The sequence below is a fragment of the Oncorhynchus mykiss genome, chromosome 16 (genome assembly GCF_057628025.1).
Source record: "Oncorhynchus mykiss isolate SJ-2025 chromosome 16, ASM5762802v1, whole genome shotgun sequence".
NCBI lineage: Eukaryota > Metazoa > Chordata > Actinopteri > Salmoniformes > Salmonidae > Oncorhynchus > Oncorhynchus mykiss.
The window spans coordinates 19,339,685-19,351,694 of NC_143037.1; the positions used below are offsets into that span (position 1 = coordinate 19,339,685).

Below are 12,010 nucleotides of genomic sequence, written 5' to 3' on the forward strand. Positions count from 1 at the left end.
GACCAACTATTAAAAAAAAAAATGATTGCATCTTGACTACATGAGTTAAGACTATAGAAACTATGGTTTTGTCTGAGACCAAGACCCAATGTATTGGGACCTGGACCAGGACCTCAAGATCAAGACTCCATCTTTGATTCAAATCCCCTGGGAAAGTGGAATGCCTTATGAGTTAGTCATGTCACCCCTTTTGTCAAATTTTTCTCCAGTTAGTTTTTTTATTATATTGGATGTAAATAAAATCAAAATAATCACATGGACTAATAATACAAAACCAGTTATATAAATCGACAACAGATGGACCTTTCAATTAGGTAAGTGTTTTAGGGCCCTGAACCAGGCATGGGATTGGGCAAATATATTGTGGGATCTTACCTGGGTCCAGTGGATGGCAGGTCCCATTGGCTCTGCACACCTCAGCCACACTGTACTTGGTGTCCATGTTGGCCAGCAAATTGTTGTACTAAGCGAAAAACAATGACCAACGGCATAAGAACTTGCAACTGCCCAATGCAGATTCAAGTTTTGTTAATAGGCCTACTTATTAAATCGCTTTAGAATAATTTAAATAAAGGTCAATATAATATGTGATTTTTGCTCTTGTTTTGGAGTGTGAATAGGGGATTATTTGAAGTTCAATAAAAGCATTCAGCTAATTCTTACCTCTTTCAGTTCCTCGTCGGGAAGTCCGGCCCTTTCAATGTCACTGAGTTTATTCAAGATACGCTTCAAGGCCCCATCCTGGAAGTCTGTGGTGTCATACTTGCGGGCCTCCTTTCCGTAGGTCAGTGTGTGGTTAGACATGTCCAAATTCTTCTGCAGCTGGAGACAGAGTAAACAACACACTTGTCAAAATTGGTTTGTCCAAGTGCAAGAAATGTGCCAGAAAAGATGCAGGTTGAGCTATAGAATCAAGTGTGTTAGTGGTGGGCTAGAACAAAAGCCTGCTCATCCTGTAGCTCCTCCGAACCAGGTTTCAGAAATACAGAGAGGAATGTGTGGGTTAGTTGCCTGTGTACAGTAGAAATATGAGAGATGCTCCATTCAGACACAAGACAACTGTTACCATGTTCTGCCTGTTCTTCTCATTGATATCGGTGTTGAAGGCCCATGATGCCTCAGTGTAGGCATTCCAGACCACTTCCGCAGTGCTGTTGTACTCCTCCAGGAAATTCTTCGCCTGCACCTCATCTGCAATCATGTCTAGGTATAGAAAGAAAGGGTACAAGTAGAATAGCTTTCATAGCTCAAGCTACAGTGGGGCAAAAAAGTATTTAGTCAGCCAACAATTGTGCAAGTTCTCCCACTTAAAAATATGAGAGGCCTGTAATTTATCATTATTAGGTACACTTCAACTATGACAGACAAAATGAGAAGGAAAAAAAATCCAGAAAAATCACATTGTAGGATTTTTTATGAATTTATTAGCAAATTATGGTGGAAAATAAGTATTTGGTCACCTACAAACAAGCAAGATTTCTGGCTCTCACAGACCTGTAACTTCTTTAAGAGGCTCCTTGGTCCTCCACTCATTACCTGTATTAATGGCACTTGTTTGAACTTATCAGTATAAAAAAGACACCTGTCCACAACTGCAAACAGTCACACTCCAAACTCCACTATGGCCAAGACCAAAGAGCTGTCAAAGGACACCAGAAACAAAATTGTAGACCTGCACCAGGCTGGGAAGACTGAATCTGCAATAGGTAAGCAGCTTGGTTTGAAGAAATCAACTGTGACCTAGTGAATGACCTGCAGAGAGCTGGGACCAAAGTAACAAAGCCTACCATCAGTAACACATTACGCCGCCAGGGATTCAAATCCTGCAGTGCCAGACGTGTCCCCCTGCTTAAGACAGTACATGTACAGGCCCGTCTGAAGTTTGCTAGAGAGCATTTGGATGATCCAGAAGAAGATTGGGAGAATGTCATATGGTCAGATGAAACCAAAATAGACCTTTTTGTAAAAACGCAACTCGTCGTGTTTGGAGGACAAAGAATGCTGAGTTGCAGCCAAAGAACACCATACCTACTGTGAAGCATGGGGGTGGAAACATCATGCTTTGGGGCTGTTTTTCTGCAAAGGGACCCGGACGACTGATCCTTGTAAAGGAAAGAATGAATGGGGCCATGTATCGTGAGATTGAGTGAAAACCTCCTTCCATCAGCAAGGGCATTGAAGATGAAACGTGGCTGGGTCTTTCAGCATGACAATGATCCCAAACACACCGCCCGGGCAACGAAGGAGTGGCTTCGTAAGAAGTATTTCAAGGTCCTGGAGTGGCCTAGCCAGTCTCCAAATCTCAACCCCATAGAAAATCTTTGAAGGGAGTTGAAAGTCCGTGTTGCCCAGCAACAGCCCCAAAACATCACTGCTCTAGAGGAGATCTGCATGTAGGAATGGGCCAAAATACCAGCAACAGTGTGTGAAAACCTTGTGAAGACTTACAGAAAACGTTTGACCTCTGTCATTGCCAACAAAGGGTATATAACAAAGTATTGAGATAAACTTTTGTTATTGACCAAATACTTATTTTCCACCATAATTTGCAAATAAATTCATTAAAAATCCTACAATGTGATTTTCTGGATTTTTTTTCTAATTTTGTCTGTCATAGTTGAAGTGTACCTATGATGAATATAACAGGCCTCTCATCTTTTTAAGTGGGAGAACTTGCACAATTGGTGGCTGACTAAATACTTTTTTGCCCCACTGTACATGGCTCTGTGACTGCGGCCCGATTCTAACTTAAGTGAGTATAGCTTAAATTTGTATGCAAGTTCATCTTTCAATGTCACCATACACAATTTAAAAGAGAAGTACATATATTTGTATTGATTTTTCCCATGTTTCAATGCACATTATAACAATGAGTTCTAAATGTAATGTCCAAACAAGGGAAAAAATACCCATCACTAATAATAACTACAATAATCATGATTAATAATAACGATTACAACAATCACAATAATTGCAGTCTACAATTTCATCAAATGTAAGTGGATTCAATCAACAAAGACATTCATGACCAACAATTAAGTGTTCATATTATAATTACAGATTTTTGTAATACCATAATTAGTCAGAAAGGGAACATTTATTGAAAAATGATAAACAAAATGATTTCATAAATAAGTATATATATATATATATATATATATATATATATATATATATATATATATATATATATATATATATATATATTTTTTTTTTTTTTTTAAAAGATTAATGTACAAACAGAACAAAAATTAATAGATTTAAGACTGGTTTTCCTGAATTTGTCCTGCAAATTCTAAGCTGAATTGGATATTTTCTTGTTTAAAGTGGATACATTTTTTTTTTATCCATTTGCCAAAAGTAGGGGGACAGACATTCAATGCAAAAGAACCATGTTGAAAATTATTATTGAAATATCAATTATTTTATTGAAATATCATCCTCCTTCAGTTAAACCTGTTTACTTGCTCACCAATATCCTCGGGGTAGCCCTCTGGTACGGGTGGAACCCAGTTAAAGTCAGGCCAGCCCAAGGTCTCATTCATTGCTGCATTCTGTTCCTTCAACCATGTGATGATGGGACCAAAGTATTCCATCAGGGAGCTGGCGTCAATCTTGTTTGTCCCGACTGCTTCCTGGAGCACCTGTTCCCAGGGCTTGGATTCTCCGGATTTAAGGACTGTCCTGTAAAAGTCAACAGAGGCACTTAGTAAATTGTGCATGACACATTTCCCTATAACTTTGTATGGTTTAGCAAGTCTAGAGACAATGCTTGATGGTTGATTCAGGTAGGGGGAAAATACCACAGTTCAAATTAGTCTAAAATGTGAAAAATGATCAACTTGTTTCTTAGGGTCATTAAGAGATTCAAAGGCCATCTTTTGTGTCTCATCTCACTTGATCAGGTAACGCCATAGTGTAGGTGACTAACAGTGTACATACTCTAAAATTTTTCCAGCCTCCTTGGACTGGTAGATGTCACATGTGTGCAGGAGTCCTGTCTGATGGGCTGCCTGACACAGCTTCTTGTGGAACTGGAACTGCAGAATGAAGCTCACAAAGTACCTGCAGGAGAGAAAAACGACACAGTTAATCAAAGATGTTGTCAAATTGATTTTGATGGTGTTTGAGGATCGATTTTATATTGATGTGTATTTGAAATATTAATATTCCCTCAGTGGCCTTTATTCTTAGTGTTTTTTTTGAGAAATGACTATCCATCGTCCATTATAATACTGCTGTATATGGATCTGAGGAAAAGAAGTGAGATGGTTTGAAAGAGAATTCCACCTGATGTATGGGGTGTTTCCTGGAATGTGATCTTTGGCTCCAGCGTCCATGTGCTCCTCTGTGCGTTTGGTGGGTGGACATATACCCTGGTATTTTGTCCTTGAAAAGTGAACAAGGGAAGGCAAATTGACAGTGTTTTCTGAAACAGTGCATTTTATATAATGAAACTTATTTTGGATATTAACAATTTCCCTCATGTTAAATATTTTTGTGCCACTCACCTGAGGTGCCACCAGTCTGCGTTGTATCGCTCTGGGGGGGTGCGCCCACTAAACACACTCCATCTCCACTGGTCAATGAGATAGCCAAAGGGAAGGAAGGCCATCTTGTCCAGAGCCATCTTCAGCAGGTAGTTGATGTCACTCTCTACAATAAACAAGCCAATTAAATCACACACAAAAGAATAACCACAATAATAAGTAACTAAGCACCTTAGTCACTAACACGCTGACAACTGGACACGCTGACACTTTGATTTTGTTCACCCACACCAGAAGCATTCAGGACACTCAGGTTGAAATATCAAAACAAACTCTGAACCAATTATATTAATTTGGGGACAGGTCAAAAACCATTAAACATTTATGGCAATTTAGCTAGCTAGCTTGCTGTTGCTAGCTAATTTGTCCCGGTATATAAACATTGGGTTGTTATTTTACTTGAAATGCACAAGGTTGACAGTTTTTACTCCGACAATTAATCCACAGATAAGAAACTAATTCAGTTTACTGTTCTCTCCTTCCTTCAGGCTTTCTTTCTTTGGACTTTGTGGCGGTTGGCAACCAACTTCACAACATTACTAAAACCAATCACCCACGTGGGTATGTGCTCCTAAAAACCAATGAGGAGATGGGAGAGGCCGGACTTGCAGCGCATTGAGCGTCACAAATAGAACCAATTTCTATTTTACCGCCTGACCATGCAGACGCTCGCTAGGAGTGTGGGTGCAATGATTGAATAACATGTATGTGTACATTTATTTTGCAACACGAGCGGTGCGGTCAGCATGTAAGTAAGTAAGTAACTTATTCAGTTACATAATAACTTACTTAGGCTACTTACTTATGAACTTTCTTACACTCCTAATGTGAGAGAGAAATTACATATTTACCTGATTTGTGTGATATGAATAGTTAACAGATAAGACATTTCTGTTCTACTAATGCTGCGTCTTTATGGTCTCCACTCTAGCTCCCTGCAGCTAATCTGGGTGTATAAGAACCAGGATTCCTCTGTAAGGTCAGGCTCAAGAGCGCTGGGTCGACCAGCCTCATTATTGCAGAGCATTCACTCCATTCACTTGTGTGTGTGTGTGTGTGTGTGTGGTGTGACCTGCTTCTTATTAATACGTTTTGAATAAAGTAATATCCCGATAGGTGATTACCCTGGTCTCTCCTCATTATTAAATTAGAATTTCTGTGACAAATGTACTCACTTAGAAACACACTACCTACTAACCACAAAAGGAAATTATTTTATGAATTGTATATACACTTCAAAACAAGGTAGCAAATCAATTGGAGCATACCGTTGTCATTGGTCGCGTTAGACAATAGGCCGATGCTGGCCAGATGCTTAGGTGTGGACACAGAGAGGGACATGACATCACCAATGGCCTCGTGGAAGCCCGGGTTAGCACCGCGGCGGAAGTTTATAGGTTGTTCTTTGTACTGCAGGTAATATTCAACATGGCCCATCTCGTGGTGCACTGTGAAAAGCTGCTGCATGTTGACTGTGGTGCACTGTTTGATCCTGAATGTGAGGAGACATCACATATGAAGACACCGGAACCTTCTTTCGCATCCCCTCTCTTTGAGTTCATTTCCACTTGCTCACCTGAAGTCCTTTCTATTGTAGAAGTCCCAGGCAGATGCATGACACACCACCTCGCGACCTTCTGGTTTCTCAAACATAGACTTGTCCCAGAACTCTTGGGGCATTTTGATGAGGCCGAGGGAGGTGAAGAACTCCTCAGCCACCCGGAACATGTGAGTAACATTCCAGTTCTATGAGGAAAATCGTTGTATTTCAGGTATATACGGCCAAGCTAATGTTAACAGACCTCCAATGGACGAACTTTGACTTTTACCTGAGTTAAAGTGATTAGGAATAATTTGGGAAAAGGGAGTTCAACTAGGCTAGATAACTTTGGGCTTTTATTTTTAACAAACACTGAGTTTTTGGATGTAGTTTTTTGATATACAGTAATGTAATTCCTTAACTTTCAACTCACAATTTCTCACAGTTCTACATGTAAACGGATCTACAGTAATAAAATCTCATTTCACCAGCTTACTTTGGCCACCATTTCATCGGTCACGTCCACATTGGGTTTGCCGGGGAAGGGGATCATCATGCCATAGATGTTGTTCCAGGTTTGCGACCACATGTTTCCTGAGGAAATGAAGCCCAGGCACTTAGCATTAGCCAGAGGCTTGATAAATCTACTGGTTGAGCCTTCCTAGTCACAGACACTGAGCAAATCTCGCTATTGCATTATAGCTAGCAGCCGGGGGTTCCTGGCGCACGTTTATGTTTATTGTCATGAATCTTGCCACTGGAGGCAGAACTGAGAGATTTCCGATTGATGGGCTTGCTGCAAAGTAAAAATGGTCGATATTGTAAAAATTCATAAAAAAAATTGCTTTTTGGTCTTCCTTTTAGGTTAGAGTTAGCACTAGCAGTGTGATTAAGGTTTGGTTTAAAATCTGATTTTATGACTTTGTGGCTGTGCCAGCTAGTGACCACTCTGCAGAGCTGCCTCCAGGGCAAGATTCATGACAATAAATGCGAACCTGCTTTCCTGACAGTCACTTGATCAGGAAACATCGGAGCCCGTTCTAACCTACTGAGTGGCTGACAGTGACGTCTATTATAGGGCCCAGATCAGGGGTCAAGTAATAATGAAAAACTCAGGGCCCTAGCTGAAGCTAAGCTACGATGGACTGAGTTAGTTTGAAAAATGGCTGATAAATCAGTGACTGGACATTGTGCATTGGCTATAAGTAAACACAGACTTGTAAAGGTAAACTCACCCAGCAGGTGAGCAGGGATAGGTCCTTTAAGATTGATGTATTTCGGTCCGTAATGGTCGTAGAGCTTGCGGCGCACAAAGGCGTGAAGATTCTGGTAGAGCGGCTGCACCTGTTTGTAAATAGCCTCCAGGTCATTCGCAAAAGTCTTTGACTTGTACCACGAACGCCAGTATGCTCCCGTGTCATCGAAACCTATAGAGGACATAACCATAATATTGATCAACAATGACATTTCACCTCGTCCACTCCTTTCACTACAGCTATGGCCATAACTTACAATACCTGTGAAATATTGTATGTTAGAAATGGTGACATTCACAGTGATACACATATGTAAGGTGAACGTGACATTCTTACCGTCAGCTTTATAGGCCTTGTTGCTAAGCTCCACAAACTTTGTATACTCTGCCCTGAGTGGCACACCCGATGCATTGTGCCAACCCTCCCAAGCATACAGCAGTGTCTTGTAGCTCCGTGAGTTGGCCATGGTCTCTGTCAGCTCTGCGGAGCCAAAGTCAGACACCCTCAGTTACAGAATACAGAAACTCCTAGAGCACATAGGGGACACCTGTTTTTCCAAATGTTGCCAACGAAGAGAGAACAGTTGTAACTTTCCTAAAACAATGAGGCATTTAAGTGTTCAAATGACTTCCTGATCTCCTCTCCGTGCGACAGGTGGGTTACAGATACATCTTCTAAGAGATTAGCTTTGAGTTATGATGACGCAACAGCGGCAGAGTGGCCAAAAAACAACACATATGCCTTCAGAAAGTATTCACACACTTTTTGCACATTCTGTTGTGTTACAGCCTGAAGTTTAAAATGGATTCAATTGAGATTTTGTGTGACTGATCTACATTTTACACACACAACCCCATAATGTCAATGTGGAAGTATTCAACCCCTTTGTTCAGGAGTAAAAATGTGCTTAACAATTCACATAAAAAGTTGCATGGACTCACTCTGTGTTCAATAATAGTGGTTAACATACTTTTTTGAATGACTACCCCATCTCTGTACCCCACACATACAGATAATTGTAAGGTCTCTCAATCGACCAGGGATGTTTAATGCCTTCCAAAGAAGGGCACCGATTGGTAGATGTATAAAAAAATATATATTTTACAAAGTAGACATTGAATATCCCTTTGAGCATTGTGAAGATATTAAGTAGGTTTTGGATTGTGTATCAATACACCCAGTCACTACAAAGATACAGGCATCCTTCCTAACTCAGTTGCCAGAGAGGAAGGAAACTGCTCAGGGATTTCACCATGAGGCCAATGGTGATTTTAAAACAGTTAGAGTTTAATGATTCTGATATGAGAACGGAGGATGGATCAACGACATTGTAAAGACTCCACAATACTAACCTAAATGACAAAGTGGAAAGAAGGAAGCCTGTATAGAATATGAAATATTCCATAACATGCATCTGTTTTGCAACAAGGCACTTAAGTAATGTGGCAAAGAAATGAACTTTATGTCCTGATTTCAAAGTGTTATGTTAGGGGCAAATCACTGAGTACCACTTTTCATATTTTCAAGCATGGTGGTGGCTGCATCATGTTATGGGTATGCTTGTCCTTAGGATCAAAATAAACAGAATGCAGATAAGCACAGACTAAATCCTAGAGGAAAACCTGGTTCAGTCTGCTTTGACACTGGGAAACAAATTCACCTTTCAGCAGGACAATAATCTAAAATCTCAAGGCCAAATCTACACTGAAGTTGCTTACCAAGACGACATTGAATGTTTGAGTGGCCAAGTTACAGTTTTGACTTGAAATCGTCTTAAATCTATGGCAAGGCTTAAATGTCTTTCTAGTAATGATCAACAACAAACTTGACAGAGCTTGAAGAATTGTAAAATGAATAAATGGGCAAATATTGTACAATCCAGGTGTGCAAAGCTCTTAGTGACTTACCCAAAAGGTGTTTCTAACATGCATCGTCTCAGGGGATGAATACGTATCTAATCATAGTGTTTTACTTTTTATAAATGTTAGATGTTTTCTTCCACTTTGACATTTAAATATTTTGTGTACTGTAGATTTCAATTTTCATCCCACTTTGTAGCACAAAATGTGGAAGAAGTCAAGGCACTCTATTTTACAGGCTGAGCATAGGAAGTGAAGGTGAGGAAAGTTGAAGGCCACTGAACAAAATGAGGTTGGTGGGGGGGAAAAGCAATGATCCAATGGCTGGGGTCCCTGTTTGTTATTATAATACAACCCAAAGTGTTGTTTTTCAACACCGGTCAGATTCTTTAGTAACCCAGGACCACCCAATGTTTACTTTAGTAGATTGTGAAATGAGGAATAATCTGGGGTGGAAGTGGACTCTCATTTTGGAGTGTAAACACATTAGCAGAAACCGTTTCCATGAACTGGTTTGAAATGTATATTAGGGCGTCAAAATGTACACAGTGTAGCAGGCCTGTAAGAGCGTTTTTGTTGACGTTTGATTTACGTCCACTACACTGTATAACATTGGTAAATGACTTACAGTAAGTGCATTGTTTGGTTTGCATTACTGAATGTTGCATTGGAAATGGCTCTCACACAATCTTCTCACACATCTGTCTTTTGGCAATCATGATAGTTCACAATTATTTTTTGGGCGGGCACAGCACACAAAGCACAGGCCAGGGTTTAAACCAACACGTAGATAATTGGGAATGACTGATGAAGTCGACGTGCTCTGCACTGTAGTCTGATGACCAGTAGCAGGACGTTTCAACGTTCCGAAAGAGCTGAAATTGAACCACTTCCCCCAGAGACCTCTTCAAAGTAATTGCCCTCATCCTGTTGCTTTTTCTAACTTGATATAATATTTACCGCTTCTCTTGTCTCTCTTTTTTTGGACAACTATACCCCTCTTTGTTTTTACGTTTCCCTACTTTAAAAACAAAAATGTTTTACTTTTTGTCTTAGAGATTCTCTGGTACTTTTGTAGTTCTGAAAGCAGCACTCACTAGCCAAAAGTATAGTCCGTCTCTGTCGCTCGGTGTCTGTCTGTTCTATAATGACACCTTGTCTCATGCAAGTCATTGCTAATTGAGGTAAGACAGTAATTCTGCTCATAGATTATGCATGTAAGAACTACACATGGACACATTCAGCCCAAAGCGGGAGGTTCCTTAGTCGCCAAAGTACCAGAGCATGTCTTTAACTGTAATTACATGAAGACAGCCACTCACCTGGCTCAATAGACCAGCATTCATTAGTCTTTGGACACACTTTGGCGGTAGAGTATATTTCAGACATCTTGCTTAGTATGACGTTGTACTGGGGAAATAAGGAGATTGTGAAAAGACTCAATTACTCTGACTTCATTCAGACCTTGCTGACGCCGTCCTTCAACAGCTGAAATAAACATATAATGTTTTATAACATCTGCTGCAGAGTCTGACATTTCAGTATCACATTATACACCACATCTGAGTCTGACTCATCTGATAAGATGTAGACAATAGGAGACTGACCTCATTTCTTTCTCCTGCAGGTAGGTTAGCCGCTCCCAGGATGTTGATCTTCTTGAGACGCCTCTGCAGAGTAGTGTTGAAGGTGGCCAACACAGAAGGAGAGAAGTTATCTTTGGCCTTCTTCCCCCAGGCTTCTGTGAAGGCCTGCTTCATCCCATCAGATTCCACCTGTAGACACAGACAGGTGATCAGGTTATATAATCTAGCTGCCCAACAGCCCTCGCTTCACAGCATCCCGTATTTTGGACAAAGTACCACACGTAACTAGTAGTCACAGTCCAAGGTGAAAATAGTACACACAGGTACCATTGACATCCAATCATTTGGGACATTGATATGTTTTGTTCAGAAAACGATTAATAACCCTACCAAAACGACTTGCCAGACTCAAGGAACCCATTAACTGTAGTTGCCCTTTTTATACAATGGCCAATCACACAATCATTTTCCTACTGTATTTTTTTCTTATTCCCTACTTCTGGTCTACTGTTGTTAGACTGATTGGTGCAATCACAGGCAAAGGCCCACAGCATATTGAATGTTAATGTGGATGATGGCAATTAGCTGTGGGGCCAGAAGGCCCTCATTCTGGTAACAGTTAAAGCACAGGGGTTGAGTGGGAGAACAAAGCTAGAGAACCCTGACCGCCGGATCAAAAAAAAAAACAGTGCCTAATACATAAGTAGTGAAGACGACTACTGCACTGGGAAAGCACCATCGCTCACAGTTCAAGGATGGCATACAGACATAATTGTTCTCTTTCTACTGAATTATAACGATGACAAAATGGGTGACACTGGAAGGCAAGGCCGCTCAGAACGTCACACAGTACATAACATGTTATCCTTTCAGTTCTGACACTTGACTGAAGCACATTGAAGATGTATCAAAGGGTTGAGAAGCTCTAGCTAAGCCGCCTCAGTTCACCTTAGCTTCCTGCTTCTGACAGCTGATTTTTTACCAATACTGACAAAAACTAGACTGTCACAAACATATTAAGTAGGGTTGTTTTTATTATCAGTTTAGGATGTTTTTACAGTATAGTGAACTTCTCGCCAGCAACACAGGGTGTTGCTAACCTAGTGCACACAGTCACACATGCATTACAATGTTTCCCTTACTGTGAATATGCCACCAGCTACAGTAGTTTGGGGTTTCTGAATACTCAATTATCACATTTGGGGAAAACAAAGCCACT

The 12,010-nt window shown here is 40.5% G+C and overlaps 1 protein-coding gene across 1 annotated transcript in view; it reads right to left on the bottom strand.

Annotated features, from left to right (window-relative positions):
* The window catches only part of ace (angiotensin I converting enzyme (peptidyl-dipeptidase A) 1), a 35,713-nt gene that overhangs the window by 15,305 nt on the left and 8,398 nt on the right, over positions 1-12,010 (bottom strand). Inside the window, exons 2-15 of the mRNA XM_021565081.3 lie at positions 10,813-10,980; positions 10,528-10,615; positions 7,683-7,826; positions 7,326-7,517; positions 6,587-6,684; positions 6,127-6,296; positions 5,819-6,042; positions 4,512-4,656; positions 4,291-4,389; positions 3,943-4,065; positions 3,473-3,684; positions 1,067-1,203; positions 664-822; positions 376-463 (exon numbers count right to left, since the gene is read on the bottom strand). Of these exons, the coding sequence (XP_021420756.3) occupies positions 376-463; positions 664-822; positions 1,067-1,203; positions 3,473-3,684; positions 3,943-4,065; positions 4,291-4,389; positions 4,512-4,656; positions 5,819-6,042; positions 6,127-6,296; positions 6,587-6,684; positions 7,326-7,517; positions 7,683-7,826; positions 10,528-10,615; positions 10,813-10,980 (2,047 nt within the window). The remainder of the gene's footprint in view (positions 1-375; positions 464-663; positions 823-1,066; positions 1,204-3,472; positions 3,685-3,942; positions 4,066-4,290; positions 4,390-4,511; positions 4,657-5,818; positions 6,043-6,126; positions 6,297-6,586; positions 6,685-7,325; positions 7,518-7,682; positions 7,827-10,527; positions 10,616-10,812; positions 10,981-12,010) is intronic.